A 23,062-nucleotide genomic window follows, 5' to 3' on the forward strand; every position below is an offset into this window, starting at 1 on the left:
GTCTATCTCGGCTTCTTGAATCCCTTAACCTATTTATCTAAGCCAAATCAACGACTAGATAACAGTTCACAAATTTGAAGCTTCAGAACGTGCCAAGTGTAAAGATGGAAATTTGAGGAGAACAATGTCTGGTTCCTCTGGGAGACCATGGAAGGCTTCCCAGCAGAGGCAGAGTTCTGTGGGCAGCAAATTTCCACATGACTGCAAAAGTCGGAGGCCACAGAGACCAGGGTGCTGGATCTAAAGGGCCTTCCAGCTTACACATCCTCTTCTCTGGTGGACGGTCTGGTAAAGTGCGGAGAAGACGGAAGGTCGCAGAGAAAAAGGACTCCTGGATCATTAGAATGGCAACGCAGGGGCCGAAAGTCGGTTGAAAAAAAAATACACACACACACACACACACACACACACACACACACACACGTGTGTGTGTGTGCATTAAGTATTCAAGGAACAAATAACTAGTAAAATAATTAGATACTAATAAAAATTAGTAAAATAAAAAACATTAGATTGGAATTTTCTGGCGCGATTCACAGATGGCTGAAAGGACCCCAAAGCCTCACATTCCGCTGTCGGAGGTAGGCAGCTTTCATGCGGATGCAATATAAGCCCCATCTTTTGCTCACCAACTTCCTCTCCCAGTCAGTTCTGCTCACTGCAGTACTACTGGGTTGAGGTTTCCTGACCAAAGAGTTTATGCACTTGCAAAGGAATCTCACAGAGCATCCTCGCGAAACATTCGCTTGTGGTTTCTAGGGATTTTCCGAGGCTATACGGCAGTCACGTGAAAAACCATTGGGCACTCGGTGGTTGACTTGCCCCCTGTGTTTCTACAGAGCTAGTGTTATCTAGAGACACTACAGCAGCACTCTGCACTCATAGAAGCGGATAGGTCTAGAGGGCGCTAGGCCGCAGGCTACCAATCTTTTCTACTCTGCCAGAAAGTTTCCAACCCTTCCTAGAGTCCCCGGGTGCGTGCTGAGGTCAGCCAAGAAGGGGGACACAAAGATGATCGCTTTAGAGAAGAGCCTTCTGGGGAAGGCTCTGACCCACTGCGGAAGAGGAAGGAGAGCTGGACCAGGGTGCTAGCGGTTGGTGACTGTCCGGTCGCCCCCCGGAGTGCGCGGGTCAGGGTGGAGCTTGCAGCTCCAAGCGGCGTCAGCGTTCTGCTTGCGAATCTGTTCCCTGCCTCCTCCCCCAGCCCCAGCCCTCCCCGCCCGGGGAGCGAGCTCAGCGGCTCCGCAGCCGCCCACGCCTCCTGCGCGCCGCGGCGCCCGAGCGGGCGGCTCTACTTAAGCGGCGCGCGGGCCGCTACCCACCACTCGCCTGGAGCGCGCGGGCGAGGCGGGCGCAGCGCACAGGGGCTCTCGTGGGCGCACAGCTGCGCGCCCTCACCGCGCGGCTCTGGGTGGTGGCAGCGGCCGCCTGAGAGCACAGGGCTCCTGGGACAAAAAGCCGCTGCAGCTGCCGATAGCGACTCCGCTCCCTGTCACTGACCCATCCCGGCCGCCTCTGTGGCCATGGCTCTGGCGGACAGCACCCGAGGATTACCCAACGGGGGTGGAGGCGGAGGTGGAAGCGGCTCGTCGTCGTCCTCGGCGGAGCCGGGGCTCTTCCCCGACATTGTGGAGCTGAACGTGGGAGGGCAGGTGTATGTGACCCGACGCTGTACTGTAGTGTCTGTGCCGGACTCCCTGCTCTGGCGTATGTTCACGCAGCAGCAGCCGCAGGAGCTGGCCCGGGACAGCAAAGGCCGCTTCTTTCTGGATCGAGACGGATTCCTCTTCCGCTACATCCTGGATTACCTGCGCGACTTGCAGCTCGTGCTGCCCGACTATTTCCCGGAGCGCAGCCGGTTGCAGCGTGAAGCCGAGTACTTTGAGCTGCCGGAGCTCGTGCGCCGCCTTGGGGCGCCCCAGCAGCCGGGTCCCGGGCCACCGCCGCCGCACTCGCGCCGCGGGGTGCACAAAGAGGGCTCGCTGGGCGACGAGCTGCTGCCACTAGGCTACGCGGAGCCGGAGCCGCAGGAGGGCGCATCGGCAGGGGCCCCGTCGCCCACGCTGGAGCTGGCTAGCCGCAGTCCGTCTGGGGGCGCGGCGGGCCCTCTGCTCACGCCGTCCCAGTCTTTGGACGGCAGCCGGCGCTCCGGCTACATCACCATCGGCTACCGCGGCTCTTACACCATCGGGCGCGACGCCCAGGCGGACGCCAAGTTCCGGCGTGTGGCGCGCATCACAGTGTGCGGCAAGACGTCCCTAGCTAAGGAGGTGTTTGGGGACACCTTGAATGAGAGCCGGGATCCCGATCGGCCCCCGGAGCGCTACACCTCGCGCTATTACCTCAAGTTTAACTTCCTAGAGCAGGCCTTCGATAAGCTGTCCGAGTCGGGCTTCCACATGGTGGCGTGCAGCTCCACGGGCACCTGCGCCTTTGCTAGCAGCACTGACCAGAGCGAAGACAAGATCTGGACCAGCTACACCGAGTACGTCTTCTGCAGGGAGTGAGCTCCCCAGACCCCTCGCCACTCCTGCGCCTACTTTCCTTCTTTCACGCGGGGTGACAAGATTATAGACACCCTCTCCCCCTCCCTGTCCCCTGGTTCCTTTTGCCCCCTCCCACCCCCCGCCACGTCCCGCCCAGGCTCCAGCTCCCCAGTAGCTCACCCAGACCCGTCAGCTCCCCACTTGAGAATCTGCAGCCACAAATCCTCTGGGCTTCTTCGTCTTCTTTGGACCCCGCTAACCGAGAGTGCTCAGAAGCAGCCCTTCACCCATGCTTCCTTTACTCCTGGCCTACAACCACCACCCTTCCCCTAGACTGTACTTGAGTCGTGATGTAGTGGGGGCGGTGTGGGCGCAAAGTCACCAAGTACCTGGGAAAGACTGAATTGCTCAGAACCGGATTGAACTGCGTCCAGCGTGCAGTGCGGAAAGAGTCCTTGAAATCTTAAACCCTTTGACTCTGCGGTTTCAGAGCGCTGAGATAGTATTTTAAAGGGTTTTTACAAACTTGGTCCTCATTTAAAAGATAAAGTTTAGACAACTGTCTGGAAGACCGTCATGCTGGAATTAAGACCCCATGGAGGCAGTTCAGAGACTGTAAATAAAGGGATTTTTTTTCTTTTTAAAGTTACATGTAGAAGGAAATTCTAGTACTGGTAACAGGGGAGGATCCTATTTTCCCAACACAATAGAACTCCTGGGGCTTAAAATTGTAGAAAGTGATCCTCCTGCCTGCGGAGGCGCCCTTTTCTCATCAGCTGTTTGCCAGAGCTTTAGGTTTTACCAGTTGAGGCAGGAGCAGGGAGCAGGAGGCAAGGCTGTTCAGGCCCCCCAGCGCCGCAGGAAATCATCTGGAGTGGTTAGTAGGATTATACAGCCCTTAGCTCTAGGACTGGTGGGAGGGTGGGGGAGGGAGGAAAGAGGGGAGGAAGGGCGGGAGGGAGGAGAGGACATACTCATTTATTATTTGAAAGTTGGAAGGTTGTATCATCCATGTGAGTACATGCACATTTTTTTAAAAAAAATACGAAACAGTACTAAGATTTTTATCAAAATCAGTAGAAGACCCATTTTCAGCTGAAAGTTTATCTAGCTATTTTGAGTCGTAAACTTTTAAGTTGCTAATACTTGTATACCTAACCAAAGAGTTACCTAGTAGAGTTTTAGTGACTTGAACGTTTATTTTCTTGCTGGTTTTATTTCCTCATTTTATAGCCTATTTACTTAAGCAAAACAAGTTTGATTTTAGTTACTTAGACTTAAGATCTCTTGCTATTATTATTATTTTTAAATTGCTGTGTTCTCCAAGCCCAGCAAACGTGGATGGCTGGGCAGTTCTGAAAACCTGAACAGCTGAGCAGAGAACGCCATTTCTTTCTTGGCGTGCCTTTGACGTTGCAGTGGAGTCTTTTCAAGCAACAGCTGAAGAGGAGCGCGAGCGCCAGGAGCTGCCCATCTGTAGCTAGCTGTGACGCGGACTGTTTTTAAATGGAGGCAAATAAGTACTTGAGGGCGAGCTGAGCAGTAACACGGTGGTTTATGTAAATGTAAAAATGCAGCAGAAACAAGAGACCTGGTTGCCTTATGCCTTTACTCTCCCGTGGAAAGAATCCCCCATGAGTGTCCCGAGAACACCCACCTCAGCGGAAGTGGGGGGCCCGAATCCCATGCTTCCTGCTGAGGGACATCCTTTGGATAAGCTGTGATAATGGAGAAGAAGCCTTTGTGTGTGTGTTTATCATCTTTCTCTGAAATGTGTTTTTAAAGATTTTGTAAGAGTCATTTTAAGTGTTTAAATTAGTGCTATTTTTCCTTCTTTAAAAAAAAACGAGCCTTGTACTGTATATTTCACTGTGTCCACGGCAGATGTTATGAATTGGAACAGTTATTCTCAGACTCATGTGATCCAGTTTGTATATACCATATATAAACATTTTACACGAATCATTTAGTTTTTTAACTCATCTACTAACGCTATAAGATTTCCTATATTTACCCCTGATAACTTGCATTTGATGGTGTATATACAAAGGCGACATGTTCTGTGACATATCCTTGCCTGTGAACGTGGGTCAGGAAGACATTCACAGCTACGAGGCAGGTTTGCTCCACACACTTTTGTTGGGATGTTAGTCATATACAAATCATATGTCCGTTAACCATCGACCTGTATTCAAGCTATTTGTATTTCTAATCCACTAATGTTCTCATTTTAATTGGGAGAGATTTAAGTTCTTTTGATTTTTTTTTTTTTTAAAGAAAAGTTAGCTTTATGTACAAAGTCTGCAGTTTTAAAGAAAGGGAAGCAGGGATCCAGGGAGTTGTGTTTACTCCATTGTTGGGCTTCTTTTTAGATAGTGGATCAGGTGGTGATCAGAACCTCTGTTTCAATCCCGAAACAGCTTAGGAGTGTCACTTGTGGGTGAAACGTGAGTGTCGTAGACTTCCCATGCCATGGTATGCTCTTATACTGCTTAACAAAGAAATGCACAATTAAGAACATCCTTAGGACAGACGGAAACACACTGGCAGAGGACAGGACAGAAGTTCTGATTCCCCTTGTCAAATCTGCACAACTCCAGTAGCCAGGAGCAACTGCTGTGGTTGCGTCTGCACTCCAGTGCTATAAAATGTATGTTGGAATACTATTGGTCTCGCTAATACATTGGGGTCTTTGTACCTTCCACCACACCCTGGCTGGTCTGTTATTTTAAAGACTGGGAAGTGTGTTAGGGACAGGAGATGGACCTCTTTTCCTGGAAGTGACTTCACCCTCTGCTGTTGAAGGCAATGCATGAAACTTTTGTTCTTTTTAGCCCAAACTCAAGTTGGAGCAGTCAGCTTATTCTACGATAGGTGGGTATGACTGAGTCAGGTCATCCTTGGCATGGGTATTTTCCCCTCCGTGGGCTTTGGGTTTTAGAAGAAGAACCGTTTAAGGCTTACAAAATGTTGTAAAGTATTGGTCAGCACCCATGATCTTGGTTACTGTACCAAACAGAATAAAGCTCTCAACAGCATCTTTGAAGTGAACCAGGAGAGTGTTGTGAATGATTCAGATAGTTACAACCTCATTAATCCATGTCAGAGAGGCAAGCATTTGCATATGTTGATCAAATTACCATTTGATGCTGATAAATAATGGAATAAGATTAGATTTAATGACTAATTTTAAAAAAGAAGTGTTGGTAGACATTGTGGTTGGATAAAACAGAACAAAGTAGGTGCCCTGTTCCATGTGTCTTATCAGATGCTTGATATGTCTGGTTTTTGATACACGTGGATTACGATCCACATTCATTCTCAATTTTAAAACATGTAGAGGAAAATATTCCTTGAAGGTGTGAGAAACTTTTCCCCCTTAATACTGTTCTTGTTCCAGTGTTTGTTATTTGGATTTTTCAATTGATAACAAACTGATAATACTAGCCCAAATTGTCTTCTGTTTCAAAACATACTCAATGTATGTATGTATGTATGTCTGCTGCTTCTCTGAGAAAATATATGATGTGAGAAAACTCAGATAAAACTAGCAGTGGTCACTACATATTCTGATTATTATTGTAGTTTCCATGGAATGTGGTTATTACATTAAAGCCATGTATTATGAAGCTTTGATAATTTTTTAACTATTCAAATTATGGTAAATTCCAATATAGTATTCGAATTGTTTTTGTACTTCTACATGTAAAATTAGTTATAACACAGATATTTAGAAGAATATTGAATGAGGTAAGTGAATTTCTTAAGAGTTTCTTTTACAGCCTAAGTTACAAGTACTATAAAATTGACACACTTTAAAACTTAAACTTGGTATTTTTATTATAAAACTCTCAGTCAAGACTTTGCTTGCAATTTTTATTATGTTTTTCTTCACTGCAAATCATTTAAGATCTGAATATTTTGGATAACTCAAGTCTATCTTTCAAGTAATACAGTATTCTTATTCCCAGAGTCTGTAGAACCTGGAAGGTTTTTAGATAATCAGAAATAAATTATGTTGTAGTCAACTTCCTTTTGTGACAGTTTGGCACAGTACAGATCTCAAGGTATTAATACTGGAGGGTTTAGATTCTCTTCTGGGCCCATTGAACAGAAGATGGAGGAGTCCTCACAGAACATCTCCACTTGGATAACTGTTGTATGGTAGGAGAATGGACCAGAAGAACAAGGATGCTTGACACTTGGAGCATTTTGTAATTTTTTTTCCCAAGCCAGTTTTGTTTATTTGAAATGTGTTTTGAGGTGTGCAGACATTAATTGTGATGTAAACTCCTATACAACCGTCTCTGTGACTCTAAAGCCAGGTAAACTTTGCTATAACTCTTGACTTTACATTCACTTGTTACCACCATTCATACCCATTTGATGACTAAGGGTTGAAACATTCGTTGTGAGTATGAATTTTGAACATGTAAATTAAAATTTCTGGGTATTTGCAAAACTCCTCTTTGTGATAATTATTTGGACGCTGACATGTTCAAAATGTTATTTGCTATGTGATACATATCTTTGAGCTGTTTCTTAAAATCTAAGGGGACATGGAAAATATCATAACACCAGACTCTCTAATGAAACACAAACCCAAGAATAAAAGCCCCTCTAATCCAAAAAAAGGAAACAAAAACAAATGGATGAAATATTTTCAGAGGTGCTCAAACTTTGAAATTGTCTTCATCCACCCAAATGCTCTATTTTGTGTTTTCTATTCACAGCCAGTTGTGTAATGGAAGCACTCAACACTGGTCTCCCTGCTGCGTGTGAAGTAATGAATCATTGATTATGTGACTTGTTGCGTATTCTATTAAACACTAAAGAATAAAACATTCACTCCTTTAATTACTCCCTTTGGCTCCTTAGTATGAATTGGCTGGAATCCTGTTCTAATTTCACTTACGCAGTTTTGGAAATACTGCGAGTGCTTACCACACTGCTGTGGGACTGACAGACAGCGAGCAATGCCCTTAGACCATTGGGTCTCACCAAGTAAATTTCCCACTGGGGCAGGCTGAATCAGGCTCTTTTCTCTTTTTATTGTCAAGAATGCATAACAGGCAATCTGAGAAGTCACTTCAGAAGAAAAGTCTTTCACAAGGGTTTCCTTTAATTTCAGCCTTTGCAGCCACCATTGTATAAAAGGAAGATGATATAGTCACCCCTTCAAATGTGAAGGGGCAAGTAGTAGATGTTATAAGATTTGCCCAGAGTAAAAGTAGAGTTCCTAAAGAACGTAAGGGCTTGGTGCATCCTGGCAGGTGCGGCTGTCTGATGCAGGAGCTATTTGCAGCACGCTCACCCAGGCTTTGAAATTCCTGCTTTCCAAAGAAGGCCTCGAACCAGGAAATTACAGAAACCAGTGGCTTGCTGCGTTATAGCTTAGGAAGCCTGGAGTCAGGTGGTTAGAGCGAGCCAGGTTTCGCCCTTCCTTTTTTGCCTGCACTTCCTCTGGTTAGCTTTTGTTTTGTATATATAAACACACATGATTTATTTTGAAAAAGTAATAGATATGAGGGGGAAAAAAACCACTTAGGCACTACCAGAATGTAGCTAATAAAGAAGAGATTTCTTTTCTAACCCCTAGCGTTTTCCCAGAGATAACATACAGGGTTTCCTCTGTACATGAAACTATTTATTTATACCTCCTTCTCTTTTCGGCAGTGACTGTTCCTTTTCTGTGCCTCCTGTTTAAGCACTTATCTGAGAGCTCATGTGACACACGGACATGTGGCAATGATCTATTTCTGACAGTTCCATGCTATTCTGCATGATGTGCCATTGTTCAGATGAGTTGCGGTATTTTTTTTTAAAACTTGTCCTTTGTTGATATGTATTTAAGTCTCTAGGAATTTTTTCCATCCCAAAGAGTCTTTATTGAATGTATTTTCACACACATGGAGAGAGTTGGTTCTTTTTGTTTGTTTGTTTGTTTGTTTTCTGTATTAGGGACTGAAAAGTAAGGTCTCTGACTTATAGCCATTTAACTTAAGATTAAAAAAACCTTTTTGGTAATACAAAAGCATGCTGTATGCACATATTTAATAGAAACCAACCATACAACTTTGATCCCCCAGATTAGTGGCATATGGTATAATACTGTCTGTGATGGTAGCAACTGCCTGAAGATAAAGATGACACTGTTGTGTTGCTAAGCCAGGGAGTTCTGTAGTTAAAGACATCCCATGATTGTATTTCTTATTTACCAGATTTAAAACCTAGAATGGGCTTACTGGCATGAAAGCCATAAATCAAAGGATGTCTAACTCTCTCTGTTTTTTTAAAAAAAGATTTATTTATTTATTATTTACTTATATGCGTATTTTGCCTATAAGTAGGTATGTGCGCCATGCGCATGAAGTTTGTGCACAGGGCAAAAGAGAATGTTGGGTTACCGGGAGCCACCATGTTACTGCTGGGAACTGAGTCTGGCTTCTCTGTAAGAGCAGCTAGTGCTTTTAGCTAGGGAGCAAACTCTCCAGTGCCTCCTGATATTCCTTCTCAATACAATGTTTGAAATCTTAGCCAGAGCAATAAATCAAAAGTAATAAAAGTGAAAATAGGACAGGAAGACGTGACATTACCACCATTTGTAGGTATTTTATTCTTAGAAGACCCTGAGGGTTCCACTGGAAAACTCTTTGATCTGAAAAAATACTTGCACATGCACGTGAGAAATTATCCTTGCACATTCATTAGTAACCATCTAAAGATGACAGCCCTTCCCCCTGACTCGACAGTCCCAGAGGTCTGATGTGTGTGAGTGTTTTCCTGAGTATCCGGTGGCAGGTATTTCAAGACTCCGCGTGAACTTCCCTCTAAAGGAGAAAACACTGGACGTTGTTTCCATTTTGTGAGGAAGCCAGGCTCATGGGCAGCCTATAGTATGCCGTCCTGGGCCTGCAGTTTGGTACAATTCTGAAAATCTCAATTGCAAAGTGTCTAGAGATGTAGGGAAGACATTCAATCTTCCTGCAAGGCTAGAGCGCGCCGTTCCAGATGTTCTGCTGGGGAGAGTTGTGGGTTTTTTGAAAATCACAGCTGGCAGGACTTTTAGCAGGTAAGTGGTCTGTGCACCTGAGCTCTGACCTCACAGTAAGTAATAAATGCTTTTCTCCCTGCTAAGGACTATGGTGTTCACTGTATTATTAATTTTTTCCCCTGTAACCTAATAGCATAGCAGAGGTATTGAGGTTCTGCTCACTAGTATTAGGGATACAGGTTCAAAAAATGAGTAGCTTGCCTGGCCATGCATGCTCCTTATCACAGCACCTGGAAGGCAGAAACAGACGGATTCAGAGTGCGAGGCCAGCTTGGGCTTCATAGTGAGACTCTGTCTCAACAAAGAAAGAGCGAGTGAAACAAATGCCAACAGTTGTTGAACTTCTTTGCATCTTTTTTTTTTCCCTCTTCAGTCATGTAGGGTCTCCTTCCTTCTCTGTATTTCAGAAGAATTCTCACGAGTTGTGTGTTACTATCCTCACATAGTTCACTCCAGGTTTGAGCCAACTTGGGGGGAATAAGGCTTGAACCCCTTGATGTTCGTGCTTACACAGTTTTCTTTGAGGACCTAAGTACATCGATGGATCTATTAGTGACTGCTCCACTAAGAAGATATTAGCAATAAGAGAGCGAAGGCCCACACCTCTCAAGTAACTGCTTCTCAAGTGCCCTTATGCAAGCAATGGCTGTTAAGTGGGGTCCCACTGACACTCCGGTCAGATAGGGTTAGTATCCTTCCGAGAAGAGTAAGAGAGGCCACAGCTGTCTTGAGGCAGGGAGGAAGAGGCCATGTGCACCCAGAGAGATGGTGGCCACCGACCAGATGTAGCCTCAGAATGAAACCCACCCTTCCCACCCCCACAGTGTATCTTCCCAGCTTGCAGACTCCGAGCAGACATTTCTGTTAATGCAAACCCTGAGTTCAGCCTTTTAGGTACCGGTTACGGCAGCTCAGGAAGATTGATAAATTAGTATTCACTTAACTACCAGAAATTAAATGTAAATGATCTTTACCCAAGAAAAGATGGAACCTAAAATTACCACACATTTTGTGAGAAACTGTAGGGAAAGTACCCCTTTAATTGTTATATGGTATTACCTTACAGAGAACAGTCCCCCCCCTCTCTCTCTCTCTCACACACACACACACACACACACACACACACACACACACACACACACACACACATATCTGCAGAGAACTGAATTCATGACCTTATGTACTCTAAGCTAAGTCTCCAGCCCTCCTTATGGGACAGTCTCCAAAGCAGAGCTCAGAGATCCATGCCTCTGAAGGCCTGAGAAGGAGTTTGTCATTAGAGAGAAGTTCACTGACTGTCCTCATTACCCACTTTTTCCCCCAGAAAATAGGAACACTTGAGGTTCCACAATATTAAAAAAAAAATGTATAAATATTTTTTCTAATTCCAGAGTTTGAAGTTTTGTAATAATTTGATAAATATTTGTTTCTTAATTTCAAAACTTAAAGGTCTTTTTCTTGTGTAACTTAATAAGTGCATGCTAAGGCAGTTTCTGTATTCCTCAGGAGCCGTGGACAGTTAAAGTAAACATTATTAATCCAGTTAGGATGATGGGAGGCTAAAGTAAACAGAATGAATAAAGTGGTGGGAAAATACTGTCTTTTTAAGCAGGTACTATCTAGTGTTTGCTAAATCAAAAACAGCTTTGTCTAAAAGCAGAAAACTTCTGGGGAAAAAACAAACAAATAAACAAATAAACAACCAAAGAGCCTGATTTGCCATAATATTCTGTGCTCACTGAGCAGAATATATTTTAAAACAAAATGAATATATTTATTAAAATGTTGCAATTTTTATAGGTAGAAAAACAACCGCTTTACTAACAGCTTTGTACTCTTATGTTCAAGATGGCCAGGAGTTCTCGGGTGCATGTTCCCTGGGGCTGACAAAGGCAGGCAGAGGAAGAGTGGGGTTAGCCAAGCACCGAGCAGTGGAAATGTCTAAAACATAACTGAAAAATAATGGTGCCTGTGTTGTCTAAAAAACTTCAACATATACAAACTCTGTTCTCGAGATCACTCTCGAGAGTTTACATTTACCTTAATAAAAGCTATTATAAAAAAATCAACTTATTTACCGGGAGCAATATGTAAAAATGTTGATGTTGGGTATTTAAATATGATAGAAATAAATCATTTGGGAGAGTTGTAAATCATAAAATAAGTTAGTATAACTTTTGGTGACCTAATTCCTGAAAAATCATATATATGTATGTGTTTAAATCTACATCATTTTTGGTGTTTTGTTCTTTTCCACTAGCTCAAGTAATTAAGAGCTGGTGTTCAAATTGAATTAAAAAAAATACTCTACTCAATTTAAAATTTCAAAAGGCTTTGCAAATACATTATAACTCACATTTCACAAATCATATGAAGAACTGAACAATTGTTCACTGGGGTGAAAATTAGTGGTTGGAGCCAATGAGACCAAGTTACCATTTCTAAGGATAAGAAATCCCTGATCTACATTCTTCCATTAACACTCTGTCTTTTATAAATTAATTTAATGTTTTTATTATTTATGGCATAAGGCCAGTGTTTATAAAATATGGGTAATGGAGAAATCACAGTTGGACTACATTTTAAATATATATATTTTAGTTTTACCTAACACATAATATTTATGTGACACAGTGTGACATTTTGATGCATGTATATAATGTTTTATAACATGATCTGGATAATTAGCATATTGTTTCAAGCATTTATTATTTCTCCATATTCATATTACTCAAAATCTTCTCTACTGTTTAAAAATATACAGTAAATTCTTGTCAACCTCAATTTTCCTGCTGTACTGTAGAACACTAGAAGTTCTCTATCCTGACCAAGTCCACCCATTAGCCATCATCCTGTTTATATCCTCTTCATCCATAGTTGTAATTTAAAAAAGGTTTCAATTGATTTACATTCAGAATTTTAGACTCACCAAGACGGGAAATATGTTTTCTTCAAGGTTGCCAAGTACAAATAGCCAAAACACTATGAATGTAATATTAATATAATTCCTGATTGTTTTGTGGTTCTTCTTGCTCTATATAGTTAATCTTATATATGTGTAATAATACAAATGTATACATAAAAAATAAAAAATATTTTTAAAAAAGATTCCAAAATACACCATTTCAGCCTTGATGAAAATTACTCATTGAGTTAGTTCCTGAAGTCTTTGTGGTGGTGTAAATGAGAAAATGCCCATCATATATTTGAATGCTTAGTCACCAGCGGGTGGGACTGTTTGAGAAGGATTAGAAGGATTAGGAGGTATGAGCTTCTTGGAGGAGGAGGTGTGGTCTTGTTGGAGGAGGTGTGTCACTGGGGGTGGGTTCTCATGTTTCAGAAGCCTGTCCCAGGCCCAGTCTCTCTCTCTCTCCCTCCCTCTCTCTCTCTCTCTGTCTCTCTCTCTCTCTCTGTCTCTCTCTCTCTCTCTGTCTCTCTCTCTCTGCTTTCATCTGATAGAAACCCACCCTATTGAAGTAGCTTGAGTATATTTGACATATAGCTAGAATTGTCAGTTGGGTATAGAGCCATTTCTTCCTCATTATCATGGAATATTTGGCAGTATCTGTACATATATTTGGATGTCACAACTTAAGGGGCAGGTGCCGGTGTGACCTAATGAACCGGCACCTGCCCCTTAGAGGTTCTGCTAAATATTCTTTTAATATACAAAACATAGGCTAATTTGGCTGTCAGTGTTGACAGTTGTGTAATTCTGAAGTTCTGTGATAAAGAGAATGTATGATGCTGGAGAAATGGCTCAGCAGTTAAGAGCACTGTTTGCTCTTCCAGAGGTCCTGAGTTCAATTCCCAGAAACCACATGATGGCTCATAACCATCTATCTATCATGAGATCTGGTGCCTTCTTCTGGCATGCAGTTGCACATGCAAACACAACATTGTATACATAATAAATAAATAAATCTTAAAGAGAGAGAGAGAGAGAGAGAGAGAGAGAGAGAGAGAGAGAGAGAGAGAGAGAATGTATGGAGAGCCATGATAAGACATTTGGCCCAAATACTGAGGTATTTATTGAATGTAATGGAGCTGACAAATGAAAAGGGTATTTGGCTTGCGGGTCTGAGATGGGTTGATTGAAGGAGGAATGACAAGTGGGTGAGAAGATTCTTAGGAAGGCTCTTTATAGTGCAAGTAGGTGCTAGAGTTTGGATGTTGCACCCACAGCCATGTGTTAAAGGCCAGATCACCAGATAGTGATGCTAGTGATAAGGATGGAACCTTTGGAGGGTGGGGTTTAGAGGAAGGAAGTTAGGTCATTGGAGGATTATCATTGTACCACTGAAAGGGATCTTAGGACTCTGGCTTTTCCCCCTCTCTCTTTGCTCCCTGATCATCAGGAGGTAATCAAGTTTCCTCCCTAAAGAGTTCTACCATGATGACCTTTTCCACCACATGTTCTAAAGCAGTTGGGCCATATAATCATTGACAGAAAACATTAGCGTAAAGAAATCTTTTATCCTTGTAAGTCCTATGTCTCGGGCGTTTTGTCATGTTGGCCAATATAGCCAGTACATCTTTGGAATTAGCCAATGAAGCCAGGACCTAAAAACAGTGGAATGGCAAACTTGGCTAGGCAACGTGGTAAGTCTCGAGAACAGAGAGCCAGCTCTGCAGTTTTCAGCAGCAAAATGTAAGTGATAACACCATATATAGATGATATAGGCTGGGCTTGGGTAGTGAGTATAAAAGGCTGGGAAGTCTCAGGAGAAGAGGAGTGTTAAGAATTAGTAAGAAGAACTGTGGTTCTTACCCCATTCACACTGACAGTTACTTATAGGACAAGAAGAAATATGGCTGCCCTAGTCTCATCATAAACCAATCGTATTCAAGCGTGCAGGTCGGTTTTAAACTTCTAATATTTGCACAAATATTTCCAAGTGTCTCTCATGTGCACTGGATTTGAGAACTGCCATTGTAGGTCAACAAAGTCTAGGATGAAGAGACAGGTGATACAAATAGCCTTTCTAACTTAGAGGCTTTTTGTGTTCTGAAAGCATCATGGATTTTGGTAGCAGGTACACCTCTAGGCTGAAGCTGGATTTTGCAGGCATTTTCTAAGCTTAACTTCTGATCATAAGGTTGAAGAGCCAAGGAGGTCATTTTTTACTGCAATGAAAGCTTTGGAGTTAAACTTTCAAAGAGTCCCCCCCCCCCAAATTAAACTACTGAAATGTCACTTTGAAATTAAAATACATTGACCATAAAATTGAAGTATTGCCTCTAATTTAAACTACTTATGTGTGTGCATATGTATATGATTGCGTGTGGATACATGTGTGAACTTGTGTGTGTATAGAGGCCAGACGCCAACCTTGGACGTTGTTGTTCAGGAGACGGTTTTCTTTGTTTGAGACAAGGTCTGTCATTGGCCTGGAGCTTGAGGATGAGGTTAGGCTGGCCAGTGAGCCCCAGAGATCTGCTTGCCTTTGTCTCCACATCGCTGGGCTCACACATCCCTGCCTCCATGCTTGGATTCTCATGTGGATACTGAGTTAGAACTCTGGTCCTCATGCTGGCATGACAGGCACTCTACTCACTGATCTTTCGCCTCAGCACCAAATATAATATTACAAAAAAAGAAATGCAAAGCCAGCAAACTAAGGGTGTCTCCCACAGAATATATCACATTGCTTTGTTTCTATATAGGTTAAGGCAGCCTGTTTTCCACCTGGGAGCTCAGTTGACAATGGACCTGGCTTGCCTTCCAGCCTTCTGCTTTCAAGGCTATTCCTTATCTGCAGTTTCCAGATCTGAGTGAACATTCCTTTCTAACAGGAAGGCAACACAAGTGAGAGCGTGCCTTGTCTGTAGATTCCTGGGACACTTTCAAAGGGAGCGAGCAAATGGCTGGCGCTGAGAATCTGTTCTGATTTCATTTGTCTCCGACAGGGCCTCATGACAATTTAATATTCTTTATTATTATTTTACATGCAACTTCCTTCCCAGCTTATGATTCCTGTCAGGACTGTATATTATTACCCATTAGTCATTTTTTTCTTTGCTTGGCCCATAATGCTTCAAAGGAGGGCTGGTGTATTTCAGTAATTTTGCTTACAATTTGATTTGTGTTCTCTAGAATCCCAATTTAGTTCCATCAGCACATTTCTCCACACAGCAGCTGGGCCCTGGATGGGAACATTTGCATACCTTAGCAGCTGAGAGCTAAGCCCCAGGAACCCAGAATCTGGCCAGATATTTCCCAGAGCATCACTTGACTTTTTTTGAAATAAATTCTGTCTTCCAATTTGTAACTATCTGTCTCACTGACATTATTCTTATGCATACTTAAAAAAAAGTGCTCTCCAGGTAATTTGGGAGCTAACACGCTTTTATAAAAATCCTTGTTGTACAATCAGAGAGCATGTTTATCCTATTTGAGTGTCAGGTAAATATATTGCCTCTTCTCATTGTAAATATCTTTCTTATTAGGGAAATAGCAAGGGGATCAGATGTGTAATTAGTCAGTGAGTGCCTTGAAGGCAGGTAATCCATTAATCTGCATCATCATTGTCACTGAGCCCTTGAACAGACTCCTCAAACATCTGCCATTACCCAGCCATGACACCAGGGCCTGGGTAAAGCTCTTGGAAAACTGCACTTTCTTTCCATCACTTTCTTTTGCTTACATCCCAACTCTTGGTCTATGTGGTATGCTGAAATAGACATCCTCTCCCTGGAAGACCCTCACCCCAGTTCTTGAATCCTAAAGTTGGTAAGAAAAAAATGTTTTTGTGGATGGTGAACAGTTTAAGGACCATGAGGAGATCATGCCATGTTTTCCAGGTATCCTGTTGCTGCAAGCAACACACACAGAAAGGAAAGGGTTTAATTCACACTTCATCATGGCAGGGAAGTCAAGGAGGCAGGTGCTTGAAGCAGTGAGTCATGGTACATCCACAGTCAGAAAACAGGAACGAATGCTTGCTTTCTTAGTGTATGGCTTGCTGTCTCCAATTTATACACTCCAGGATGCCCTGCCCAAGAATGGTCCTGCCCACAATTAAGGTCAGTCATCTCACGTCAATTCAGGTAATTTAGATAATCTTCCACAGCATTCTCAAAGACTGATCCTAATCTAGATAATCTCCCACAGGCATCCCCAGAGGTTTGGTTCATGTGGAATTCTGCCAAGCTGACAATTAATACAAACCCACACATCAGGGTGAACTTTAAGCACCATCACTAATGTACTTTCAGGGAGGTAGAAAGAGAATTGAAAACAGACAGAACAGGAAGGTGACATTTCGTCATGACATGTTGGAACACGTGGTTTTCAGGACACGTATCTTGTTGTGGAGGATTTGGTTTGTGATATGTAAACATGTTTTTTGTTTTAATCCCAGTTGTGGGATATGGGGGCTGCTCCAGTTTGTCAACAACTGGTAGCTGCCTCATGAGAGGGTGCATGATCTTTGTCAGCTGGGAACTGCCTCGTGGTGGGGGGTGTGGTCTTTGCCAGTGGGAATAAATGCCAGACCCAGAGAGACACTGGAGACTCTAAGAAAGAAGGCTGATGGTGCTCCCCTGTGCTGCTCCTACCTGCTGTTGATGCAGTTCGACAAAAAGATGTTGGAGATATCCTGAAATGAGGATTGGACTTGCCCCAAGGAACACAATGACCCCAAACAGCAGGAAGTAGCTAAGAAAAACTTTGCCCCTTCTCTCCTCTACCTTGGAAGGGATTCAGGTAGAGAAGGGAGAAAGAGAAATAAGAAACCAAAAATAAAATTAGGTTTTAAAAGTACAGTATCCCTTATCCAAAACAGCAGAGAACAGAAGTGTTTAAGATTTGGATTTTTTTTTTTATTTTGGAATGTTTGCATATACATAATGAGACATTTTGGGAGTGGGGCAACATGATATGCATTCATGTTCCATATATATATATATGTGTATATATATATATATTACATAGTCTAAATTAATTTTATTTAATATTTTCTGTATACCTGCATTTGAACAGTAACCCATCTCTTGAGGTCAGGTGTGGAATTTTCCATCTGGGGTGGCATGTTAGCACTAAAATAGTTTTGGATTTTGTGTTAGAGATGCTTATCTTATACAAGTATAATTTTGTATTTGTAAAATAAACCCTTGATGATGAAAATGCTGATGACCAATTACAAGTTTCTTTGAAATGACAACCCGAGAATTGAATGGAGAGATGCCGGATGAATTATGGATTTTGTTTTCATTTTTATCTCAACTCCTTGAGAATTCTATATTGTACATACTGAGAATGAAAAGTCTCTGTCACTAATTTACTTGCTTTCTTACCCAAGGAAATAATTTAGTTTCCTTATCCAACTAGTTGAAAACAAGTGGCATATGATAAAATAACGTGCTGAAGTCCAGGACAGAGAGGTGTGTCTTATGTCACCATAATTTTCAACATGTGTCAACAGAATTTTGTTAATTGAAACTGTGATGACTGAAGACAGATTTTTTTTTTGCCTGTCAAATGTTCATATTTGGAGTATGTTTAGCTGACAAAACATATATTGACTTGTTTAATAAAATAAGAAGATATAGGTGGATAGGTAAACAAAAAAAGTTGAAGTACATTCTTTCGGTTATAATATATATTTTAAGGGTTCCCTGGTGATATCTCACATTAAACAATTTAAATAGTAACAAATGAGCAGAAGAATGAAGTTTGTGCATGTGTGTGCGTGTACGTGTGCGTGTGCGTGTGCGTGTGCGTGTGTGTGTGTGTGTGTGTGTATGCTCGCGCGCATGCGCACACCTGTATTTGGAATCTTTTCTTTCTCTTTCTTTCCTCACATTTTCTCAGGAGGGATAAACCACAAACTGAGCAGAAATGAGGCACTTTGGCTTTGGGCTGTACTAACCTGGGCAGAGGCTGCTGAAGTTAGTACAGATTTGGCTGTTGGCAAAGCACTGTGAATAGGGACCCAGACACGTTTGAATTTTATTTTGGCAACCATTTTGGTACCCGTCCATCTGAAAGCCTAGTTTTACTATACATCATTTTCCATTTCTGCATCTAGAGAATCCATTTGTCCTGATGTTTGTGGCAGTCATCCAGACCTTGGATCTTAAAACCCTTTGCATTTAATGTTTCTCAGGAGGACTTTAGTAAGGAGCGGGTTACCACATTTGGCAGGATGAGGAAGCACAGAGAAGCCCCAGCCATTTTCCTCTTAGTGTTGTTTCCACGGTTTGCCTTGGGGACTCACACAGCCTGTGGAGGGATAAACCATCATGGCTTCTGAGCTTTATGGCTGTGACTGTGTAGAAGAAAGCGCAAGTGAAGGCCGGTGGCTCACTCCTGCCTTGCTAATTGCTCCAGTTACCTGGTGGGCTCTTGTGGGAACCTGGGTTCCCCACACTCTCCTTGCACTTAGAATTGCTTTCGTACCACCAGTTAGTTCCTCAGGAAGCGTTTTATCTCTCCCCGCTTTGGCTTCCGCCCACACAGGTGTGTTTCTCTAACGAAGCCTGGTAGAAAACAAGAACTGGTCGTTAGAGGAGAGACTGAAGGCCCCACAGCAAGGCAGTCGTCTTCCAAACCGCAGGCAGGCAGCGTTTCTGAAGTGGCGGTTCTGTTTCTTGTCTCTTTTGTGAATTGAATAATCTTATGTTGGAAAGCGAAACTATAATTAGAGTTCTTCAGTGGCAGCAGTCTTACGCAATCGTTTAAAAAGTAACAGAAAGGATAAAGACTAGTATTGAAGGCCTGGAAAAAGACAAAACAGGCGAAAGAAAGTAGATGTAGCTAGATTAATTTATTGAAAAATAGGTTTAAGGGCAAAAGAATTTCTTGAGAGAAAAACATGTGTGATGACCAGGAACAGTGTGATAATTCCAAATTTGGATGCCCCAATGATACAGCTTCAAAATAATACAAAGCAAAATTATAAAAATTTCAAGTGAAACAAATCACAGTTGAAGATTTTTAATATACTTGTCTTCATAATAACAAAGTTAGCGAAGAGATAGTCTGCGCAATATGCCAACAGACTTGATCTAATGATCACATAGAGACTGCACCATAGCTGTGGGAACATTTCTTTTTAGAACAAATGAAGCTATGGTACTGGGGCATGCTTGCAATCCCAGCACTCAGAAGGCTGAGGCAGGAGGACAGTGGCAGGCCAGACTTGACCTTGCCGCAAAAAAAAAAAAAAAAAAAAAAAAAAAAAAGTGTGTCAAACAAAAAATTGATAACACAACAAATACCAAAACAAAACAAAATGTCACAAAAAAACAAATACGGAATTAATTTTAATTTTGTGTTGCTTGGACATGGAGCCTGCCCTGGAGTGTGGTTGATATACACCCTTTGACACTCTATTGGGGAGGGAAAGAAAGGGGGGAAGGGAGGGAGAGAGAAGTGTGTGTGTGTGTGTGTGTGAGAGAGAGAGAGAGAGAGAGAGAGAGAGAGAGAGAGAAAGAGAGGAGAGGAGAGAGGAGAAGAGAGGAGAGAGGAGAGAGGAGAGAGGAGAGAGAGAGAGAGAGAGAGAGAGAGAGAGAGAGAGAGAGAGAGAGAGAGAGAATAATGTTGACAGGTAGAGAGTCTGGAAGTAGTTCTGGGGGGAGTTGGGAGAGGGAAAAACAGGATCTATATCTATATTTATCTATCTGTCTATTGAAAAATCAATGTCTGGATCATAACGGAAATTCTACAATTTTAAAGGGTATTGGAATAATATAGAGATTTTTCTGAGCACACATGCGGTTAATATATAATCATTAGCAATAATTATCAGAAAAATTAAATCATGTGAAAATAAGAAAGGAAAAAGAGTATCTAGGACCACATGTAACAGAAAATACTGCCTACTGACATGTGGTATGGAAACAAAGTGATACAGAGAGAAAATTTTCATCTTTACCTCATATATTTTATAAAACTTGGTGTTAACCTATTTAAAAACACAAAACCTTAGCAGGATTTAACTCTCTAAAACTCACTCAAGATTGAGTTAACCCTTTGCAAAGAACTCTGGATCTGTGTAACTTCATAAAAAGTTTTATTCAATACCATACACATGCAGAGAATAGAAAGAAAGGGGCGGAGGGTGACGGATGATGACATAAGTATAATCAGTAAGCCAAAATGAAAAAAGCAAATACAGAAACAGAGGCAACCATCAGGCACCTTTACGAAAGCCAGCACCTCAATGCCTAAAGACATGGAAGCATCCTCAATCTTCCTGCTCTCCTCACCAACCCCATGATCTATTTAGATTAGAAGTGATGCTTTGAGTGAGAGATGTTCCCCCTGGGCTGGGGATTTCAAAAATTGGTCCCCAGCTTGTGGCACTGTTTGTGGAGGTTCAGGGGGATGTGGCCTTGTTGGAGGAAGCAAATTATTGGAGGTGGCTTTAAGGCTCTGTAGCCTCATCCCACTGCCTGTTTCACCCTCCGCTGCGTGCTCTTGACTTGATTGCTCAGCTTTTTGCTCTGGTCACCATGCTTGCTGCTGGCTGACACGCCTCCATGCCACGATGGCGAACTTTTATCCCTCTGGAATCAGAAGCCAAAAAGGTTCTGTCCTCCCTCAGTTGCTTTTGTTTATGGCATTCCTTTATAGCAACAGAAAAAGAACTAATATATTACATATATGAATATATGTATATATACATATAATATATTATACACTTATATATGTATAATATATAATATATATTAATATACGTATATCTTTACTAACTTTGTTATTATATAATAATATAATAATATATGTAATGTATTATTATATTAATGTATTAATATATTTATATGAATCCTTTCTATGCTTTTAAGGACCTCAGTTGTCTTATCTCATCAGTATACCTAAGCCCAGAACCCCAAAGAGACCCAGTCTCCTAGTGAGTCCCAAATGCATACTTACGTATGCCTATAAATATACATGTCAAGTTGTAAAATTAAGAAGAGAAGCCAATCAATGATAAAATTCCAGAGCACTAACATGCCAAATGTGACCAAGTTCAGGAAAGTGCTTCTGAGCAGGTGGGCGTGTCAGGGGAGCCGGAAGGAGAGCCCGCGCAGAGATCACGTTAGGCATCTCTTATTGCTGGAACCTGAGCTTACACATTAGGAGAACATATATACAGGAAGTCGGGGTGGATGCTGTCAGGGCTGGGTACATCAGTCTTTCTTCTTACACAGGCTCTGAGTTACCTTTTGGAAACACCCTTCTCCTTATCACATAGTGTCTGTCACAGTGCCGAACATCAAACACTGAGCTCCAAGGCAGGAATTGAGTAGTGGGAGGAGCTTATCCTGGAACCTTACTGGTCAGTCTCTGGCTGTCTGTACCCAACTCTTAACCTAATTACAACGAGGTGCAGTGAAGTCCACTTCATTCAGAGGCCTACACCTGAGCTTACTGGCACTGTGTTAGCAGGGGATCAGGTGTTGTGCATGTATGCCTAGGGCAGTGTCTGTTGCAGACACAATTCACAGTGTATTTGTACCCAGTGTGTCACAGGATTCAAGAGATGTTCAAAGAGCCACTTGTTAGTTAAAAGACCATTCATACAGCACAAGGATCAAATGCGACAGGTGGACCTGAGAGCGGAGAGAATATTGACACCAGTTGTAAGAATGTTTTTCTGTGGGGCTGAGGGAGAAAAATAGGGGCAGCGGGCTTGGTGTTTAGGTGTGTGGCTTTCTGTAAGTAACAGACCAACTTTTAGTTTTCTAATTTGTGAAATACGTATTGTAGTATCCACCCCATAGGGCTGTAAAACAATCAAGTAAACCACTCTTTTCTTTGAGGTTATTATTGCAGTAGTGAATCATCATGGACAAAAGCAAGCTGGGGAGAAAAGGGTTTATTATCTGGCTTTTCCATCCCAAGCCCCGGAGAGAGAGAGAGAGAGAGAGAGAGAGAGAGAGGGGGAGAGAGAGAGAGGGAGAGAGACGGAGTTGTTTGAGGTGCACATGAGTGTACAGGCTTAGCATTTGTGAAGGTAAGACCATCACTTGTAGAAGCCCACTTTATCCTTCCGCCATGGGTTCTAGGGCTCAAACTCACGTCACCAGGCTTGCGTGGCATGTGCTTTTACACACAGAACATCTTGTTTGCCCCCTTTCTCCAGTGTGATGATATTTTGTAAACGCTCTGCTCATCCCTCAACCCTCAACGTCTCTTTACAGCAGCCGCTCTCTTCTCGACATTTGTGAATCCAACTATTTTCAGTCCCACATGCAAATGAGATTGTGTGGAGTTCATCTTTTTGTAGCTGACTTATGTCAATCAAGAGGATTTATTCCTTGGTTATTCATGTTGTGAAGGAGATTTCTTTCTGCTTATTTCCTTCCGAGGTAAATCATTTCCCAGTCTACCTAGACCACACTTTAGTATGGTTGTTTTTCAGAAATTTGAAGGTAACTTCTGTATATGGCATGAGTGTTCAAGATAGTTACATCTTAATGTATTTGAAATCAGTAAAATATCAGCCTTTAGTGTTTTTCTCTTAGTCTAAATATTTCAGGTATGAAGGTAATGTTTTGGTTACACATGACT

General features: G+C 42.3%; 1 protein-coding gene across 2 annotated transcripts; it reads left to right on the forward strand.

Moving 5' to 3' along the window:
• Positions 1-487: 487 nt before the first annotated feature.
• KCTD12 (potassium channel tetramerization domain containing 12) lies at positions 488-7,330 on the forward strand. 2 transcript variants are annotated; one of them, XM_084768003.1, is made up of 2 exons: positions 488-2,485; positions 3,814-7,330. In XM_084768003.1, the coding sequence occupies exons 1-2, from the start codon at positions 1,524-1,526 to the stop codon at positions 3,851-3,853; spliced, it is 1,002 nt and encodes a 333-aa protein (XP_084624129.1). In that variant the 5' UTR covers positions 488-1,523; the 3' UTR covers positions 3,854-7,330. The 2 variants fall into 2 exon arrangements, with proteins under 2 accessions (XP_084624129.1, XP_084624130.1); XM_084768004.1 differs by having other exon boundaries at positions 1,213-7,330.
• The last annotated feature ends 15,732 nt before the right edge of the window (positions 7,331-23,062 follow it).

This window comes from Acomys minous (genome assembly GCF_964271855.1).
Source record: "Acomys minous genome assembly, chromosome: 18".
In the NCBI taxonomy this organism is placed as follows: Eukaryota; Metazoa; Chordata; class Mammalia; order Rodentia; family Muridae; genus Acomys; species Acomys minous.

Excerpts from the sequence above, each read along its gene's own strand:
- KCTD12 (XM_084768003.1), top strand. The coding sequence starts at position 1,524 with ATGGCTCTGGCGGACAGCACCCGAGGATTACCCAACGGGGGTGGAGGC. Across the intron at positions 2,486-3,813 it reads ATCTGGACCAGCTACACCGA|CCCAGCAAACGTGGATGGCT; the intron begins GTACGTCTTCTG and ends GTGTTCTCCAAG.